The sequence below is a fragment of the Chlorocebus sabaeus genome, chromosome 16 (genome assembly GCF_047675955.1).
Source record: "Chlorocebus sabaeus isolate Y175 chromosome 16, mChlSab1.0.hap1, whole genome shotgun sequence".
Classification (NCBI taxonomy): Eukaryota; Metazoa; Chordata; class Mammalia; order Primates; family Cercopithecidae; genus Chlorocebus; species Chlorocebus sabaeus.
The window spans coordinates 71,565,041-71,583,810 of record NC_132919.1 but is presented as its reverse complement, the minus strand read 5'-3'; the positions used below and the strand labels follow the sequence as shown (position 1 = coordinate 71,583,810).

At 47.5% G+C, this 18,770-nt stretch overlaps 1 protein-coding gene across 2 annotated transcripts; it reads left to right on the top strand.

Annotated features, from left to right (window-relative positions):
- The first annotated feature begins 979 nt into the window (after positions 1–979).
- Positions 980–16,994, top strand: MSL1 (MSL complex subunit 1). 2 transcript variants are annotated; one of them, XM_008012803.3, is made up of 9 exons: positions 980–2,967; positions 5,765–5,988; positions 9,146–9,528; positions 11,433–11,480; positions 11,933–11,997; positions 13,246–13,313; positions 13,740–13,864; positions 14,033–14,105; positions 14,485–16,994. In XM_008012803.3, exons 1-9 carry the CDS (start codon positions 2,206–2,208, stop codon positions 14,573–14,575), a joined length of 1,839 nt encoding a protein of 612 aa, XP_008010994.1. In that variant the 5' UTR covers positions 980–2,205; the 3' UTR covers positions 14,576–16,994. The 2 variants fall into 2 exon arrangements, with proteins under 2 accessions (XP_008010994.1, XP_008010995.1); XM_008012804.3 differs by lacking the exon at positions 11,433–11,480.
- Positions 16,995–18,770: the final 1,776 nt, after the last annotated feature.

Sequence of the window (18,770 nt, the reverse complement as noted above, 5' to 3'; positions counted from 1 at the left end):
CCCCAGTAGCTGGGACTACAGGCGCCCGCCACCACGCCCGGCTAATTTTTTTGTATTTTTAGTAAAGACGGGGTTTCACCATGTTAGATAGGATGGTCTCGATGTCCTGACCTCGTGATCCGCCCGCCTCGGCCTCCCAAAGTGCTGGGATTACAGGCGCGAGCCACCGCGCCCGGCCACAGACACAGTTTTAATGAGAGGTTTTCACATCAGGCCAGAGAATGTCAGTCTTCTCCACCTCCATAGAGATTCTAAAAAGCACACCTCAGACAGAAAAGAAAAACAAGCAATTAAGACTATTATTTCAGGGCTGGGCACGGTGTCTCACGCCTGTAATCCCACCACTTTGGGAGTCCCAGGCGGGCAGATCACCTGAAGTCGGGAGTTCAAGACCAGCCTGACCAAGGAGAAAGCCTGTCTCTACTAAAAATACTAAATCAGCTGGGCGTGGTAGCGCGTGACTGTAATCTCACAGTCACGGGAGGCTGAGGCAGGAGAATCGCTTGAAGCAGGGAGGCGGAGGTTTCGGTGAGCCGAGACTGCACCATTGCACTCCAGCCTGGGCGACAGGGTGAGACTCCGTTTCAAAACAAAAAAAACAAAGTTTTTTTCACGAGGAATTCTGAGGACTTGTTAGCTCAATTGCTTGCACATAAAGACGCACATACATGAAGCTGGAGAGAGAGGAAGAAGCGCTCAACATAGAACACCTTAAGTATCCCTATCCCTTTCAAGGACTAAATCCCTTCAGAAATTTCCTTTGCTTCAGTCCTTCAGGAGCCTCCCGAAGATGCTAGGAGTCGTTTAAGAAGGCTGGAAGATGGCCGTTGGGAAGGAACTGTTGGTAGCTGGCAATACTTCATCCCAAGGAGGCGGTGGCAATAGCTCCCTGGGCAGCAGACATCATGGATTTTCCTCCCTCTGGGAACCAGAGGTCCCTGCGTTTCTGGTTTGAATCCCTTAGAGACAAAGAACTTCATTATCTCCCATACCCGCGTGGGACTGCTGGGGAGGAGACGGGGTGGAGGGGTTAGACTTCTACCCCCATGAAACACCCGCGGGCTCCAAGAGGAGCCTGGATCCTGACTGGTCCAGGAGGCGTGCGAGGCCGCGGGGCCCCTCCGGTGTGGGCCAGGCGCCTTGCCAAGGTGCCCGGGGAAGGGGCCGCCCGGAGCAGGCCGGGGACGTGAAGCGCTCCGGGTGCTCCCATGTAGGCTACACATAGGCCGCCTGCACCCTCCTTCCTCTCAACTCCATTCTCTCGCGCTTCTTTTTCCCGGGGAGCCTCCGCTTTCCCCTTCTCCCCGCCGCCGCCCTCGCCCTTCTTCCGTCTCCTGACCCTCCCTCAGCTCACCCCTCCCTCGGCAGCCCACCTTCACCCCGCTCCTCCGCGCGCTCCTCGGTCCTCGCCCCTCAGCCCCGGCCTCCCCTCGCCGGCCCCCGGCCCCCGCGGTTCCCTCCCTGCCCCCCTCGAGGCGGCGGCGGCCCCTTTCACAATAGCGCGGCCCGCCTCCCTCCTCTCGGCTCCCGGTGCACTCCCGCCCGCTCCCCTCCCCGCGCATGCGTTCTCCGGTCGGCGGCGGCTGCGGCGGTGGCGGCTACGAGCGGCTCCGTTTTTTTAAAGGGAAACGCTGAGGCGCCGGGGGTGACTGTGGGGGAGGGGGACCCTGAGCCGCGGAGACCCCCGGGGGAGGCGACAGACCCCCTCTCCCGGAGTAGGAGGGCTTTGGGCGGACCCAGCCCTCCACCCCCTCCTGAGGAGGAGGGGGGTGGAAATGGAGGCTCGGGGCGGCTGAGGCGAGCTCCGGGGCGGGGGGCCGGGGCGGGGAAGGGGGGGTGCGGGGTGGGGAGACGAGGCGGGCCCGGCCGGGCCAGGGGGGGCCGAAGCGAGCTCCGGGGATGAGCTCGGGGGCGGCTGGGTGCGAGCTCCTGCCTCTGAGGCGAAGGCGGCGGCGGCGGCGGCAGCAGAGGCGGCGGCGAGGCCCCCATGGGCCGGCGGCGGGCCTCAGCCGCGGCCTCCACGTCTCCGCACGCCGGCGGGATGGCGCCCGGGCCCCGGAGGAGCCGCGCTAGCGAAGGCCTGCTGCCGCGCTGCTGAGGCGAGCCCGCCAAACTCCCCTCCCCCTCTTAGTCCTCGACCCCCCGCACCTCGCCCCTTCCCCACCCCCTCCTCCGCCTCGGTGCCCGGCGCTGCTCCGGACCACTATGACCATGAGATCCGCGGTGTTCAAGGCGGCCGCGGCCCCTGCCGGCGGCAACCCTGAGCAGCGACTGGACTACGAGCGGGCTGCGGCGCTGGGCGGGCCCGAGGACGAGCCCGGGGCGGCTGAAGCCCACTTCCTCCCCCGGCACCGTAAGCTCAAGGAGCCGGGGCCCCCGCTGGCCTCCTCCCAGGGCGGGAGCCCCGCGCCTTCCCCGGCCGGCTGCGGCGGCAAGGGCCGGGGCTTGTTACTCCCGGCCGGGGCGGCCCCCGGGCAGCAGGAAGAGAGCTGGGGCGGTTCGGTGCCCTTGCCCTGTCCGCCCCCGGCCACCAAGCAAGCCGGCATTGGGGGGGAGCCCGCCGCAGCCGGCTGCAGCCCCCGGCCCAAGTATCAGGCGGTGCTGCCCATTCAGACGGGCTCTCTCGTGGCGGCGGCCAAAGAGCCTACGCCCTGGGCTGGGGACAAGGGTGGGGCGGCCTCCCCCGCTGCCACCGCCTCGGACCCGGCGGGACCCCCACCACTACCTCTGCCCGGGCCGCCACCCCTCGCGCCCACCGCCACCGCCGGGACCCTGGCGGCCAGCGAGGGCAGATGGAAGAGTATGAGGAAGAGCCCTCTCGGGGGTGGTGGCGGCTCGGGAGCTTCCAGTCAGGCCGCCTGCCTCAAACAGATCCTTCTGCTGCAATTGGACCTCATCGAACAGCAGCAGCAGCAGCTGCAGGCCAAGGAAAAGGAGATCGAGGAGCTGAAGTCAGAGAGAGACACGGTACGGGAGGGGTTAATCTACATTCGGGCCGAGGAGCGAGTTGTGCGCATGCTCGGGGGAAGGGGTGCTGTAGGAGGTTAAGGCACCCCCGGGTTAAGGGTAAAGGAGGTTGGCCACCGGCAAAGGAGTATCTTAAGCTCTGGGTCTCTGAGAGTCAGGCTCACAGACACGTTGGGTTGGAGGGAAGGGTTAAAGGGCAACCTCCCAGGGGGAAGGGGAGGGGTTTCAGGTGCTAAAGGGTTAATTTAAAATGACAGCCCCAGACGTGTGGGAAAGATGTTTAGTGGGAAAAGACCTGATCTGTGAGGGGTTAAAAATGAAAGGGTGGGGTATAGGTGTTGTGGCCTTATGGAAGGGTTAAATTAAAGAGCTATTGCGTTAGAAATGCACGGTGGAGGAGAGGGTTGTAGCAAGCAGCTGTTGCTCTCACCACTGCTGCAGCATCTTTAGATAGGAGGGCAGTAGGCCTTTTAGTGGGCACAGGGGTAGAGGTGATTTATATGGAATCCTATTTTAGTTTTCTTAAATGATATTAAGAGAAGCACTGCCTTTGATTTCAGACAGCTTTTAATAGGAACCTGAGTTCTAATACATGACCCACTGACCAGGTCCCTTGTATAAGCATGGTGTTTGAAGCTGGAAGATTTTAGGGCATCAGGGGAAAGTAAGCTTATTAAATGTATTAAATAGACCTCCCCATCCTTATTTTAGAATCTTAGGGAGTAGGAAAGTCGTTTATTATTTCTTTACTTCTGAGTAGCTTGGACGACACAGGCTTGTTTTTACTGCAGCAGTAGTTAAGGGCACCTCCGCGTTAAAACATATTCCTTCAGATATGAGGGAATCTGGGGTGGGGGGTATTACTGTGCTAGCATACCTTACAGCTGCCTAAAAATAAACATGGTTTCTACAATTGTTGTGTTCAGGCTGCAGCAATCTCTTTCCCTCTCTCCCTCCCTCTCTCTCTCTCTCCCTCTTTCTCTCTCTCTCTGTCTCTCTCTCTCTCTCCCTCCCTCCCCGCCGTCCTCATCTCTCCCTCTCTCCTCTTTCTGGCGTCGTGTGCGCTAAGAGCTGAGCAAGGGAGCAGGCGGCTGGCTATTCATTTTGTTTGCTTTCCAAATGAATTGCATCGGGTGGCTGTTTTATTGGAGAATGCATTCTGCAAGGTGGATTGGGAGCTGGGGCAGGTCTCATTAAAATATCTCATGGTGTTGATTTGTGGAAGTTACTCAACATGGAGGTGGCACTGCTCAGACTGTACTGCAGTCTAGGGGTGTGATGGTACCGTAATTACAACACATCATATCCTTCTATGGGGGGGAGTGGGAAGACAAGGACCAGTGAAGGAGAAAAAATCAGGGAAATGTCACCCACAAACGGTGGTTAAGGGCTGTGAATCAAAACATATACAAGGAGATGAAATGAGAGTATGGCTGATGGGGGGTTCTCTGCTGATTGTGGAGGTTTCTGCTCAGTTCCTGAGGTAATGGCCCCTTTGCAGGCTTTCCTAGTCAGGAAAAGTGGGGTGAGTTAAGGATAGAGTGTCAGAACTTGGTACTCACTGCTTCTGTTGTGTATTGCAATTTTAATGTTGCTTAAGCTTGTTTCACTTATTCCAGTTGTTGTTTGGCCTTGTCTGAAATCTATGCAATGAATGTAATGAAGGCAGCATTAATATCACTGTCTAACCCAGATAAAATTCTTGTAGTAGAGTATAAGTAGCACAACACCTTTTCTCAAAACTAAACTAACACGAAGTTTTCAATGATAATAGACTTCCATTTTCTGTTTAGATTTTTAGTCCTTTTAATTAAAACTAAAGGAACTTTGATTTTAATAAATATTTAGATGAATAGGCATAATTTTTTGTGTTACCTCAAATACAAAGCAATGTGTATATGTCATGATGGTTGGAATTTATGGGTACTGATTTCTGTTTTCCAAATGAAATGTTCGTTGTTTTAAAAGTACCCCCTCCCACACATACCCCTTTCAGGTAACACTGCCATTCCTGGTAGCACTGTATGAGCTCTTAATTCCTTCTCAATGTACTGTTTGCACTTTTCTGTTGTGCATAGAGTTTTGGGGTAGAAGTAGAGAGGATAGAATTTGGACAATCTTAGGGCCTCTTAAAAGAACATGTAGGCTGGGCATGGTGGCTCAAGCCTGTAATCCCAGCACTTTGGGAGGCCTAGGCGGGTGGATCACGAGGTCAAGAGATACAGACCATCCTGACGAACATGGTGAAACCCTGTCTCTACTAAAAATACAAAAATTACCCGGTGTGGTGGTGGGCGCCTGAAATACCAGCTACTCGGGAGGCTGAGGCAGGGGAATTGCTTGAACACGGGGGTGGAGGTTGCAGTGAGCCATTGCACTTCAGCCTGGGTGACAAGAGCAAAACTCCATCTCAAAAAAAAAAAAAAAGAATATGTATACAATTAATTCTGGAAACTCCCAAACCAACTTGGAACCACAAGGATAGCAGTAGCAGAGACCATGCCATTAAAAGGCATGTTATGGTCCCTCCCGGTGGAGAGGATCTCCTTACAGAAGAATGAACTACAAATTCCCCCATGCCTCTTCCCATCTAGTTTGGCCTTTAAAATTAAACAGTATACCTTGTCTTCTCTTTTTTGTTTAAGGGAAACTGTTCAAATTAATGTCTGCCTATTTAAAAAGTTGAGTTGATGTGGTCCATAGAGGCAGAAGACTATATGATTCCTAAATGGGGCTAAGTATCTGTGTGTTTAATTTTTTATGTGTTAAGTCTGCATTTTGCTACTCTCTCTTTTAGCTCCTTGCTCGGATTGAACGTATGGAAAGGCGGATGCAGCTGGTAAAGAAGGATAACGAGAAAGAAAGGCACAAGCTGTTTCAGGGCTATGAAACTGAAGAGAGAGAGGAAACAGAGCTATCTGAGAAAATTAAACTGGAGTGCCAGCCGGAGCTTTCTGAGACATCCCAGACTCTGCCTCCCAAGCCTTTCTCATGTGGGCGGAGTGGAAAGGGACATAAAAGGTGTGCTGATAACTTTGTTTGATGAGGACACTTGTTACTAGTGATTGAGAGTAGGGGATTATTGGGATTTATGAATTGGTTTTATAGCAATCATAACTTGCTTTAGAAGTCTTCTTTGCTGAGGGCCGGGTGTGGTGGTTCACACCTGTAATCCCAGCACTTTGGGAGGCCGAGGTGGATGGATCATGAGGTCAGGAGATTGAGACCATCCTGGCCACCATGGTGAAACCCCATCTCTACTGAAAATACAAAAAATTAGCCAGGCGTGGTGGCGGGTGCCTGTAGTCCTAGCTACTCGGGAGGCTGAGGCAGGAGAATCACTTGAACCCGGGAGGCGGACCTTACAGTGAGCCGAGATTGCGCCACTGCACTCCAGCCTGGCAACAGAACGAGACTCCATCAAAAAAAAATTTTTTTAAGTATTCTGGGCTGAGAAACTATCTTGAAACATTCTTATGCGGACTGTAAAAGTCTGCTTAGGAGTATTTTGGTCACAGTAATAATTATTGAATGCAGCTTACATCATAAAAAGAATGGGCAACAAGTGTGACAGCTGAGTTTCTTAAAACTATAGCAATTCACTTCAAGTTAGGAAGTGTTAAATTCCTTCATTGTGTTGTGCACTGGTAGACATAGAAAAGTAAAATAGAGGCCAGGAGTGGTGGCCCATGCCTGTAATCCCTTTGAGAGGGCAAGGTGGGGAGGGAGGGATCACTTGCGCCTAGGAGTTTGAGACCAGCCTGGGCAACATAGTGAGACCTCATTTTTACAAAAAATCCAAAAATTAGCCGGGCCTGGAGGTATGCACCTGTAGTCCCAGCTACTCAGGAGGTTGAGGCCGTGAGCCTGGGAGGTTGAGGCTACAGTGAGCTGTTATTGCACCACTGCACACTGCACTCCAGCCTGGGTGACAGAGTGATACCCTGTTTCAGTTTTTAAAAAAAGGTAAAATGGAACTGTCCTTGGACTCAGAGAAATTAGCCCAACTGTAAGGATGGGCATACATTTTGAAAACTCAGAATTCAAATGCAGTAAAATATGTAGATGTACAACACCTGATATAAACTAAGGTTTTTTGTTTGTTTGTTTGTTCTGTCACCCAGGCTGGGGTGCAAGTGTTGCCAACATGGCTCACTTCATCTTCCACCTCTTGAGCTCAAGTGGTCCTCCTACTTCAGCCTCCCATGTAGCTAGGACCATAGGCACTCACCACCATGCTTGGCTAACTTTTTAAATTTTTTTATAGAGACAGGCTCTCACTTTGTTTCCCAGGCTGATCTCGAACTCCTGGGCTCAAGTGATCCTCCCACCTCGGCCTCCCAGAGAGCTGGGATTACAGACATTAAACTAAGTTTTGTAAGATGCAGGGATATTAAAAATTATTCTGGGTTAGAATTGTGAAACTTTAAGTAGGAAATCAGTCTTGAAAAAGAAGTATAGCCGGGCACGGTGGCTCACACCTGTAATCCCAGCACTTTGGGAGGGCCAAGGCAGGTGGATCACGAGGTCAGGAGATTGAGACCATCCTGGCTAACATGGTGAAACCCTGTCTCTACGAAAAATAAAAAAATTAGCTGGGTGTGGTGGCACATACCTGTAGTCCCAGCTACTCGGGAGGCTGAGGCAGGAGAATCATTTGAACCCAGGAGATGGAGGTTGCACCGAGCCGAGATCGCGCCACTGCACTCCAGCCTGGGCAGCAGGGTGAGACTCCGTCTCAAAAAAAAAAAAGGGGGCCGGGCGCGGTGGCTCAAGCCTGTAATCCCAGCACTTTGGGAGGCCGAGACGGGTGGATCACGAGGTCAGGAGATCGAGACCATCCTGGCTAACACGGTGAAACCCCGTCTCTACTGAAAAATACAAAAAACTAGCCGGGCAAGGTAGCGGGCGCCTGTAGTCCCAGCTACTTAGGAGGCTGAGGCAGGAGAATGGTGTAAACCCAGGAGGCGGAGCTTGCAGTGAGTGGCCATCCGGTCACTGCACTGCAGCCTGGGTGACAGAGCGAGACTCCGTCTCAAAAAAAAAACAAAAAAAAAGGAGTATAAAATTTAGGTTGGTAAAGAGGAAAGGAGATGACTTCCTTGAGATGTGGTAGGGGAAGAAGGGAGGAAGAAAGAGGCTAGAGAATGCCAGCAGACAGCGAGAAAAAGGAAATAAAAGTTATAATTAATGTGGTACAGGGTTGGGGGGAAAAGGAAAGAGACTGATCTCTGGGTTACAGGAAATAGGTGCACCTAATGTAGTGGGTTATAGTGGTACCTAATGATGTTGGCTAAAGGACCTTGAATATTATTCTTTTTTTTTTTTCCTTGAGACGGAGTCTCACTCTGTCGCCCAGGCTGGAGTGCAGTGGCGTGATCTCAGCTCACTGCAACCCCTGCCTCCCAGAGTTAAGCAATTCTCCTGCCTCAGCCTCCCAAGTAGCTAGGATTACAGGCATGTGCCACCACGCCCAACTAATTTTTGTATTTTTTTTAGTAGAGACAGGGTTTCACCATGTTGACCAGGCTGGTCTTGAACTGCTGACCTCAAGTGGTCCGCCCACATCGGCCTTCCAAAGTGCTGGGATTACAGGCGTGAGCCACTGCACCTGGTGGACCTTGAATATTCTTAAGCATGAAAACTCCTTATTCAACAAACGTTTACTGGCCAGGTGCGGTGGCTCATGCCGGTAATCCTGGCACTTTGGGAGGCCTAGGTGGGTGGATCACCTGAGGCCAGGTGTTTGAGACCAGCCTGACCAATATGGTGAAACCCTACCTTTACTAAAAATACAAAAAAAATTAACCAGGCATGGTGGTGTATGCCTGTAATCCCAGCCACTCGGAAGGCTGAGATAGGAGAATTGCTTGAACCTGGGAGGCAGAGATTGCAGTGAGCCGAGATCATGCCACTGCACTCCAGCCTGGGTGACAGAGCAAGACTCCGTCTCAAAAAACAAAACAAAACAAAATTTACTAATGGCCTATTTTATATACTGCTAAGCCTGGGCTGTTCCTGCTCATGACTGCCAAATGAACACCAGACATTTAGGTACCTGAATACTTGTCATTTTGGGGCAAAATAACCAGTTTATTCTTTTGCTCCAGAATGTATTCAAATTAGATTTTATTCAAGTGTCAATATATTTTATAATGTTTTCTTCCCTATCTAATAGGAAATCCCCATTTGGAAGTACAGAAAGAAAGACTCCTGTTAAAAAGCTGGCTCCTGAATTTTCAAAAGTCAAAACAAAAACTCCTAAGCACTCTCCTATTAAAGAGGAACCCTGTGGTTCCTTATCTGAAACTGTTTGTAAACGTGAATTGAGGAGCCAAGAAACCCCAGAAAAGCCCCGGTCTTCAGTGGACACCCCACCAAGACTCTCCACTCCCCAAAAGGGACCCAGCACCCATCCCAAGGAGAAAGCCTTCTCAAGTGAGATAGAAGATTTGCCGTACCTTTCCACCACAGAAATGTATTTGTGTCGTTGGCACCAGCCTCCCCCATCACCGTTACCATTACGGGAATCCTCTCCAAAGAAGGAGGAGACTGTAGCAAGTAAGGCATAGAGAACACTTGCTCTTATACCCTAGTGGTGGCGGTCAAGCTAACAAGTGTGAAAATGCCTTTGGCATTTTTAAAAAAGTGCAATCAATAAAGCAGAGTTCTGTCAAGAATGAGTAAGTTAACAGCCAGAGACAGACACTGTGCAGGCATTGCAAATAGATGGAATTACAGCAAAATGTGCTCAATGTATTTGCCTGCTTACAACACTGGGAGATGTGTTTGCCAGTAAGTTGCTCATCACAAGAGCACCAGACTTGGGGGTGTAATCTCCGGCAACTTGCATGCCCTCTGAAAGAAGGGTTTTCTGTGCTGTGAAATGCATAGAACTATACTTTGCCATGCACGACTGTTCCTGCAATTGATATTGTGTGAAATCTGGGAGGGTGGTCTTTGGGTGTTCTCAGGGGCCAATGGTAATTTTTGGGTTGGGGAGCCAGCTTGGGGTGGGGAATTTTCACCTGGGCCTCCGCTCTTTAACTATATAAACATTTATCTGTATATCTATGTCCCTGTCTGGGGGGCAGGAGGAATCTGCCAAAGACCAACAGTCTTACTTTATCTTACTATACTTCACAAAGGTTCTAAAATGTGAAGAGTTTACTTGGATTGCAGTAGCCCATTGGTTGTTCATATATTTAAATAAAATGGTCTACAAACTATTTTTCAAACAATAAGGACTATCTTGGGATATCTGAGCTGCTTGGGGAGGGTGTGGGGTGTGGGACCTTGGTCTTCATTCCCTTTTTTTTCCTTTATGGCTTCCACACAGAGATGCTCCCCTATCTTCTACATCAACCAGTAACTGGAATGTGCCTTCAATCATGTAATATTAGTCTATGTCAGTCACTGCGGTTACTCTGGGGTAATGGTTGGGGAGGCCTTCTAGGATAGAGCCGCAGTCCCAAGTTTCTACCACTGTGTCTTGCCTAGCAGGATGGGGATAGAAATCCATTCCAGTGAGACAAGAGCGTTCTCCAGGCTTTGTTTGGCTGTTTTGGTGACAAAATTAAGTGGGAAAGCTAGATTAGTCATCTTAATGATCTAACCTCTATTAGGCCTCACACTTGAGTACATTAGATCAGGATCCTGATCTAGGTTCAGATTTTTGTTGGTTCAGTCAGTTGAACAGGTTCTTCCTTAATGGTTAACCTTTTTTGCTGCCATGGCAATGCTGCGTAACAACTTAAGAGAAACGTGAAGCAACTTCCCATCCGGGATTGGGTAATGGCTTGGTCCAGAGCTGTTCTGTGTGACTGGCTATTTTTGAAAATCCTGTCTTCCCTAGTACAGACAATTTCAAACACCTCTGAGATTGTGGGCATAGTGAAACAAAGGAATCTGATTGGGGAGATCCCAGCCCCTTGAGGAACCTGAGTTGTGAATAAACATGTGAATCCTTATTCTTGATGCCCCTATCTCAAGAGGAAGGCTCAATGGCTTGTTCTAGGGGAGCCAAAGTTTTTGTGCATGTTGTTCAGGCTGGACCAGCAAGGTAGTTTGTTTGGAGGGAGGAGGGAGCTGTTTAAGAAGACTACATATGTAAGTTTTGAGAACACTGATCTTTTATTTGAAAAATAGGGTCAACTTTTACTCACCTGCCATGTTCTGAGTTTAAGGTTTGATATCCTTGGCCATCAACTGTTGCAGGGAAACCACCCTAAATAATGAAGAAAAGAAGTCGTCTCAGTGTAAAAAAAAAAAGTGGTGGGCTTATTTTCTTTTCTTTTGTCTGTTGTTCCCTCTTCCCCTCCCCCAGAGAGAAATTCTCAAAAGAACAACTCAAAAAACAAAATGGCTTCCTAGTGAGAACTTCAGTGATGATCCTTTCCTCCATTTGGGGTATGGGCTTTTTTTCTTTTTACACTGAGATTATTCTTCTTTCCTGCATTATTTAGGGTGTCTGATGCCATCAAGTGTTGCAGGAGAAACTTCAGTCTTGGCTGGTGAGTAGAATAGGAATTGTGCTGGCTGGGCCTGGGGTGGGGGTTGGTGGGATGGTGGATGGTTGGGAGCTGCATTCCCCATCCACTGGATGTGGGAGAGTGAGATTTCTTGGTGTATGATTGATTACACTACTATAGACTTCAAAATGACAACAAATTTCAGTTGTTTTTCAGGAACTGCTATAGCATCCATTATATGAATTGTCAGGTATTGATTTAGGGTTTTTGTGATTCTGAGTTTGGCAGACTGCAATGGCATTTTAGGTTTTTTTATACCATAGCAAGGACACTGAATATGGCTTCAGGGAGGCCATAGAATGGATTCCTATCACTTGGTAACTTTGTCTCATCTGGGGAGAGACCTCTTATCCTAGTGAATAGTTGTGCGACTTTAGATTTAAGGGTGGTTCCACCCCTCCTCCCTTTCTTTTTCTCTCTTTTTTTTTTTTCAGTTCCTTCTTGGAGGGACCACTCAGTAGAGCCTCTAAGGGACCCAAATCCTTCAGACCTTTTGGAGGTAGGTAACCAAGAGCAGTCAATTGAAGAGAGTAAGAGATTAAATAGAACATGAGGGTATAACTTGAAAATGTCATAGTACTATGGATGAATTAAATAGAATTTTAAGGCCAGACAGAAACTTGAGAAATTATCTGGTCCAGCTCCTTCATTTTATAGATGAAAAAACAGGTCCAGAGTAGTTAAGTGATTGATTAAAAAATAAATAGCTAGGTAGTGTTCAAAATAGATTTTTTTTTTTTTTTTTTGAGACGGAGTCTCGCTCTGTCGCCCAAACTGGAGTACAGTGGCCGGATCTCAGCTCACTGCAAGTTCTGCCTTTCGGGTTCACACCATTCTCCTGCCTCAGCCTCTCGCGTAGCTGGGACTATAGGCGCCCGCCACCTCGCCCAGCTAGTTTTTTGTATTTTTTAGTAGAGACGGGGTTTCACAGGGTTAACCAGGATGGTCTCGATCTCCTGACCTTGTGATCTGCCCGTCTCGGCCTCCCAAAGTGCTGGGATTACAGGCTTGAGCCACCGCACCCAGCCCAAAATAGATTTTATGCTGAGTAGAAAAGTCAGGGCTGGGCGCGGTGGCTCATGCCTATAATCCCAGCACTTTGGGAGGCTGAGGCAGGTGGATCACCTGAGGTCAGGAGTTAGAGATCAGCCTGGCCAATGTGGCGAAACCCTGTCTCTACTAAAAATACAAAAATTAGCCAGGCTTTGTGGTGCACGCCTGTAATCCCAGCTACTTGGGAAGCTGAGACAGGGAGAATTGCTTGAACCTGGGAGGTGGAGGTTGCAGTGAGCCAAGGTCGCACCACTGCACTCCAGCGTGGGTGACAGAGTGAGACTCCATCACCAAAAAAAAAAAAAAAAAAGCATGTACCCCTCAGCCATAAAATTGTATATTCTAAGCTCATTTGACTCTTAAAGTTTTGATTATTTTAAGGTCAGATTCCTACAAAGTATAGAGGTGAGGAGAGTTTATGGCAGTCTGGGGGTTTTAGTTTGATGTGGTGTTTACCTTGGAAAGTTAGGAAATGATTTTGAAATTTGGAGATTCTAAAAGGGTGTGGATGGGGAAAGGAGTATGTGTTTTGTTGATTCTGTTACCAGGAGGTTCCCATACTATCCATGGAACCCACAGACTCAGGTAGAACCGGAAGGTGAAAGATTTTACATTCCTGGAAGCTGGAAATTAGTATATGTGTGTAAGTAATACATGGTGATAAATAGCTTATCAGCTGCTTTTCTTTACACAGAACCTGGATGACAGTGTGTTTTCGAAGCGGCATGCAAAACTGGAGCTGGATGAGAAGAGAAGGAAAAGGTGAGGCCAGAGATGCCCATCTCGGAAACAACTGAGCCCTAGGACCTAGGACAGAGGATCAGGGAACCTGACCTCCCTCTTTCATGCTGTGGAGAATCTTGGAGCACTTAACACTCTTACATTACTGGCTTCCCAGTTGGTTGAATATCTTAGTTGGAAATGGTAGTTGTTGTAGGAAAACATGTTTGGCCTCTTTTTGTGTATGACCTTCCTCAGTTCTACTTTCTGTGGAACACCAACACATGATCTAGACAGTAGGCTTAAAACAGCACTCCTTTAACCAGGCAGGCATTTCTCTTTACCCTGTCTAGAGGAGTCAGCAGGAGTCTTCCTACCATCTGGATTGTGTGAGTTGTTTTTATAGAGCAGGTTTTGGGTAAACAGTAATGTTGGGTTTGTTTGTTTTGTTTGGTTTGTTTTTCCCAGATGGGATATTCAGAGGATCAGGGAACAAAGAATTTTACAGCGACTGCAGCTCAGAATGTATAAAAAGAAAGGAATTCAGGAATCTGAGCCTGAGGTTACCTCATTTTTCCCTGAGCCAGATGATGGTAAGTTGTGTCCATCTAAAAGAATAGGTTTTTCAAAGAAGGAGGAGGGTGCAAGGCTCCAGAGTACAACTTGCTCTGAATGAATGAAGTGTATTTTGGAGCAGATATAACTTCTAGACATTTCCCATCTATATTACTAATAAGCTCCTGTTTGACTTTCTCCCATAGTTGAAAGTTTGATGATTACCCCCTTCTTGCCTGTTGTAGCATTTGGACGACCATTACCAAAATTAACTCCACAGTAAGTATACGTTTTTTTCCTCCCCTTCCAGGTAACCTACACATCCCTCTCAGACTTCATGGAAGCCTAGATATGACGTGGAACCAGGTGGCTTAGGGATAGCCATGGGTCTTTGACAGAAATGAGGCTACCTGGGCAACGAGCTTTTGTAGTAAGATTCCCAAGCCAATAATTAGAAGGATTGCTTTTTGAGATAGAAGTAGATGATTCCATCACTTTAATGGTACACAGTTGTTCTGGCTTTGAGGCAGGAAAGACACTCCAAACTAGTCAGAGATAGGAGTGGTAAGGGACATAGTGACATTTTTGTAGTTGCTATCATGTCCACACTGAATCCCTTCTAGTCTTGCAAGTTGATTTCTTCATCCTCTTTTGCCAGGAATTTTGAGCTACCCTGGTTGGATGAGCGTAGCCGATGCAGGTTGGAGATCCAGAAGAAGCAAACACCTCACCGGACGTGTAGGAAATAGCTGTGCTGGCAAGAACCTTGTCTTCAGATAGTTGTAGCATGCCATTCCAGAGAGTGGCAGAGACCTGTATATGTGACCTTTGTCCTCACATATGTTATCACTCGCTGATAATACCCTTTCATACTCCCTTGACTTTGTCATCACTCTGATTTCACAAAAACTCTTCCATTCGGCTATTTGTGAGTTATGGAGGGTGATTGGGATTTCTTTTCCCTTTTTTGGGAAATGGGCTCTCAAGCTAAAGCTATAGACTGGCAGATTCAGAAGTTTCAGGGGTCTGTTTCTATACATTTGCCTATGTTAAAGGGGTAAAAGGGCTCTCTTCATTAGACATGTGGAAGATGAAGCAACCCCTTCCTTTAGAACTGTGCCTGCATGGCACTCTTCTCACCCTGGTACACCCTCCTTATAGTGGGTATAGTGATTTTTAACCCTAAAACAAAACAAACAACCTCACCATGAGCTTCAGGACCAGATGAGGAATGACAAGTGAAGCGATGAAGCAAGCCATCTTCACAGAGTATAAAAGACATTGGAGAGTTGGTAGATAACTGTGAAGATAGTTGTTCTCTTAAAACTATTCTGTGATACAGTCATGTGGAAAGGGATGTTTGGCTGTGATTGTTTTCTCAGTTAATGGGTAACTGAATTTCTTTACCCCTCAAAAAACAAAATATTTGGAAAAGAAAGTGGGGATGGTTAGTTTCAGAACAAGTTACAGCTGTAAACAAAAGCAGTTAGCATTTGGGATGGCATGCCAAAACCTGTATAGATGTCCTTGTATCACATCACTTCTCAAGTATTCCTTCATTGGGCTTCATCCTTTTAGCTGGGCTCTTGGTGGTGGGATAGAGACTTAGGGAGGGTAGAGGGAGAGTGTGGAAATAGGTGCTTCCTTTGGCTGGCAAATGTCTACATCTTGAAACAAACAGATGTACCTAATGAGCTTCTCCATTCACTTTGTAAAAATAAGATTTGTATGTGTAACATCTTGGTCCTCTCCCCTCCCCCGTTTTGTTAAAATATCAGGATAGCACTCCCAGGCCACTTTGGTCTCAGTGTAAGATCCCTATTAACTATCTGAAAGGAAAATAGAGCCAAGACCTCTGGTCTCAAATATATAGGAATTGCCTTTCTTTAGTCTTCAGGACTATTGTGTGAAAACAAGTAGGGGTCTAATCTCCTAGAAGGTAGGGGCTTTTATCCTTAAAGAGAATATGTCCCCAGATTATTAGCACTTTTAGAGGAGAAGCCAAGGTATGTAGGGTGTGTGGCTGGCCCATCAGTGGAGCACGAGAGAGAATGGGATACCATTGTGGGAAGAGAAGAAAAGTTCCTCAGGGGCCTCCCACTGCTAAAGCTTTTTGTGAGATGTTGATCTGTGCTTCCTGGATTTGACTTTTAAAGGAATTATTCTGGCAGCACATGTAGTATTCTTGGATGATCTTGCTGCTCTTATTTCTCCTTGTGTGTGTGTGTGTGTGGCTATGGGTTTTCATTTGTAACTCCATCTGCTTAGGAGAGTGGGCTCTCTATAAGGGAACCTGCTGTAAACTTCATTGCAGCAAGGATGTAGAGAGAAATAGGACTTAATTCCACTAGGGGCTCTCATCTCACACCTTAAGGAGGAGATTTCTAGAAAAACTGGGCCAGATTTTCTTTGTTCTCCATCATTTTAATGTGGCAGGATGTTCAGTTTTTCTTACTCTTACCTATGTTATATTTCTTCATAACGTGTCCAAAAAGAAGACGCAATCAGTGTCTCTTAACTTTGTTCTTTGATCCCTCTCAGTTTCTTCTTGATTTCAGCATGTGTCAGATTCCTAATTTTGGATATAAGTTAGCAAATTTAACCATTATGTTTGTGCCCTACCCAGGGGACTCCCCAGTTTCTGACTTGAAGTAGACTGAGAAGAATCCACGAGGTGCTATTTGGCCAGACTTAAGTAGATTCTATTTCCTTGGTTCTCCCTCTCCTTGAGGACCTCTTATTTTATTGTCCCCTCTTCTAGGTTAATTCTCCTTTGATTTGACTTTGTTGAGAAGGAGGTTGGAGAATAGATTAGCAAAGTTCCAAGTGCAAAATTACAGTGTGTTAGAGTGTGGGGGGAAAATTAGTCTTATTTTTCCCTACATGGGATACAACACTGTGAATTCAATCTTCAACTGAAGGCCCTGCAGTTCTCCTAAAACACAGTTGTTTGTTTTTCTTTAACAAAGTTTAAGCTAGTGTTAATAAATTAAAAAAAAAATTGCTTGTCTGTCTACTTCAGCTTTGTTTTATGCCCATTTCATATTGTTGTCTGTGTTGTAATTCATAACTTTTGATACCATTTCTGATGTGTAAAATTGGTTGTCTTGTAAATATCTTATAAAGAGTTCAATTGTAAATAAACTATTGTGGCTGTTAATTTTTGAACTTCTGCTTCAATTTATTATATGTATTGGCAAACATTAAACAATTCTGCTTGTATATTTAAAACATTGGAAAAAGAAATCCATTTCCACAATAAAAAAGAATAACACATTATTTTCCCCTTTATATAAGATACTCACTTTCATTTGTATATAAGTAGAATGTATGTATCATCCTTCTCAATTGTCCAGTGTGCTTCCTTAAGTATAATCAGCAACTTGGCTGGGCGCAGTGGCTCACGCCTGTAATCCCAGCACTTTGGAGGCTGAGGTGGGCAGATCACTTGTGGTCAGAGGTTCAAGACCAGCCTGGCCAACACAGTAAAACATGGTAAAACCTCATCTACTAAAAATACAAAAATTATCCAGGTGTGGTGGCATGCACCTGTTATCCTAGTTACTTGGGAGGCTGAGGCAGGAAAATCTCTTGAACCTGGGAAGTGGAAGTTGCAGTAAGCCAAGATCAACCTACTGCACTCCAGCCTGGGCGACAGCAAGACTCCATCTCAAAAAAAAAAAAAAAAAAAAAAAAAAAAAGGGCTGGTCAAAAAAAAAAAGGGGGGGGCTGGGCATGGTGGCTCACATTTGTAACCCCAGCACTTTGGGAGGCTGAGGCGGGTAGATCACCTGAGGTCAGAAGTTCGAAACCAGCCTGGCCAACATGGTGAAACCCTGTCTCTACTAAAAATACAATAAATTAGCCAGGTGTGGTGGCAGGCACCTGTAATCCCAGGAACTTGGGAGGCTGAGGCATGAGAATCGCTTGAACCCAGGAGGGGCAGAGGTTGCGGTGAAACGAGATCATGCCATTGCACTCCAGCCTGGGTGACAGAGGGAGACTCCAACTCAAAAAAAGAAAAGTATAATTAGCAACTTCAGAAACGAGATTATAGGATACTTGGTCCCTGGTGTCTAAGTTAACAAAATCTTATAGTTGGAAACACCTTAGAGGTCATCTAGTGTGACCCCTGATACATGATTTACCCTTGATAACATTCCAGATGAGCAAATTCCAGCTTCTGCTTCAACACTTTGTTTTTTACATTACATTTTTCTCCCTAAGTGTTTGAAAATTCTTGCTTGTTGACAAAAATCTAACTTCTTGTAACTTAAACCCATTGGTTTTTGCTTTGCCTTCTAGGATAATGAAAAAAAGATCAATCCCTCCTTTTCTTCATAGTCCCTAGTTAAAGATTGCTGTGGCTCGAGGCCGGGCAAGGTGGCTCACACCTGTAATCCCAGCACTTTGGGAGGCCGAGGTGGGCGGATCACGAGGTCAGGAGATCCAGACCATCCTGGCTAACACGGTGAAACCCCGTCTCCACTAAAAATACAAAAAAATTAGCCGGGCGTGGTGGGTGGGCGCTGGTAGTCCCAGCTACTCGGAAGGCTGAGGCAGCAGAATGGCATGAAACCCGGGGGGTGGAGCTTGCAGTGAGCGGAGATCGCGCCAAAGCACTCCAAGCATGGGTGACAGAGCGAGACTATCTCAAAAAAAAAACAAAAAACAAAAAACCGGCCGGGCATGGTGGCTCAAGCCTCTAATCCCAGCACTTTGGGAGGCCGAGACGGGCGGATCACGAGGTCAGGAGATCGAGATCATCCTGGCTAACACGGTGAAACCCCGTCTCTACTAAAAAATACAAAAAACTAGCCGGGCGAGGTGGCGGGTGCCTGTAGTCCCAGCTACTTGGGAGGCCGAGGCAGGAGAATGGCGTAAACCCGGGAGGCGGAGCTTGCAGTGAGCTGAGATCCGGTCACTGCACTCCAACTTGGGCGA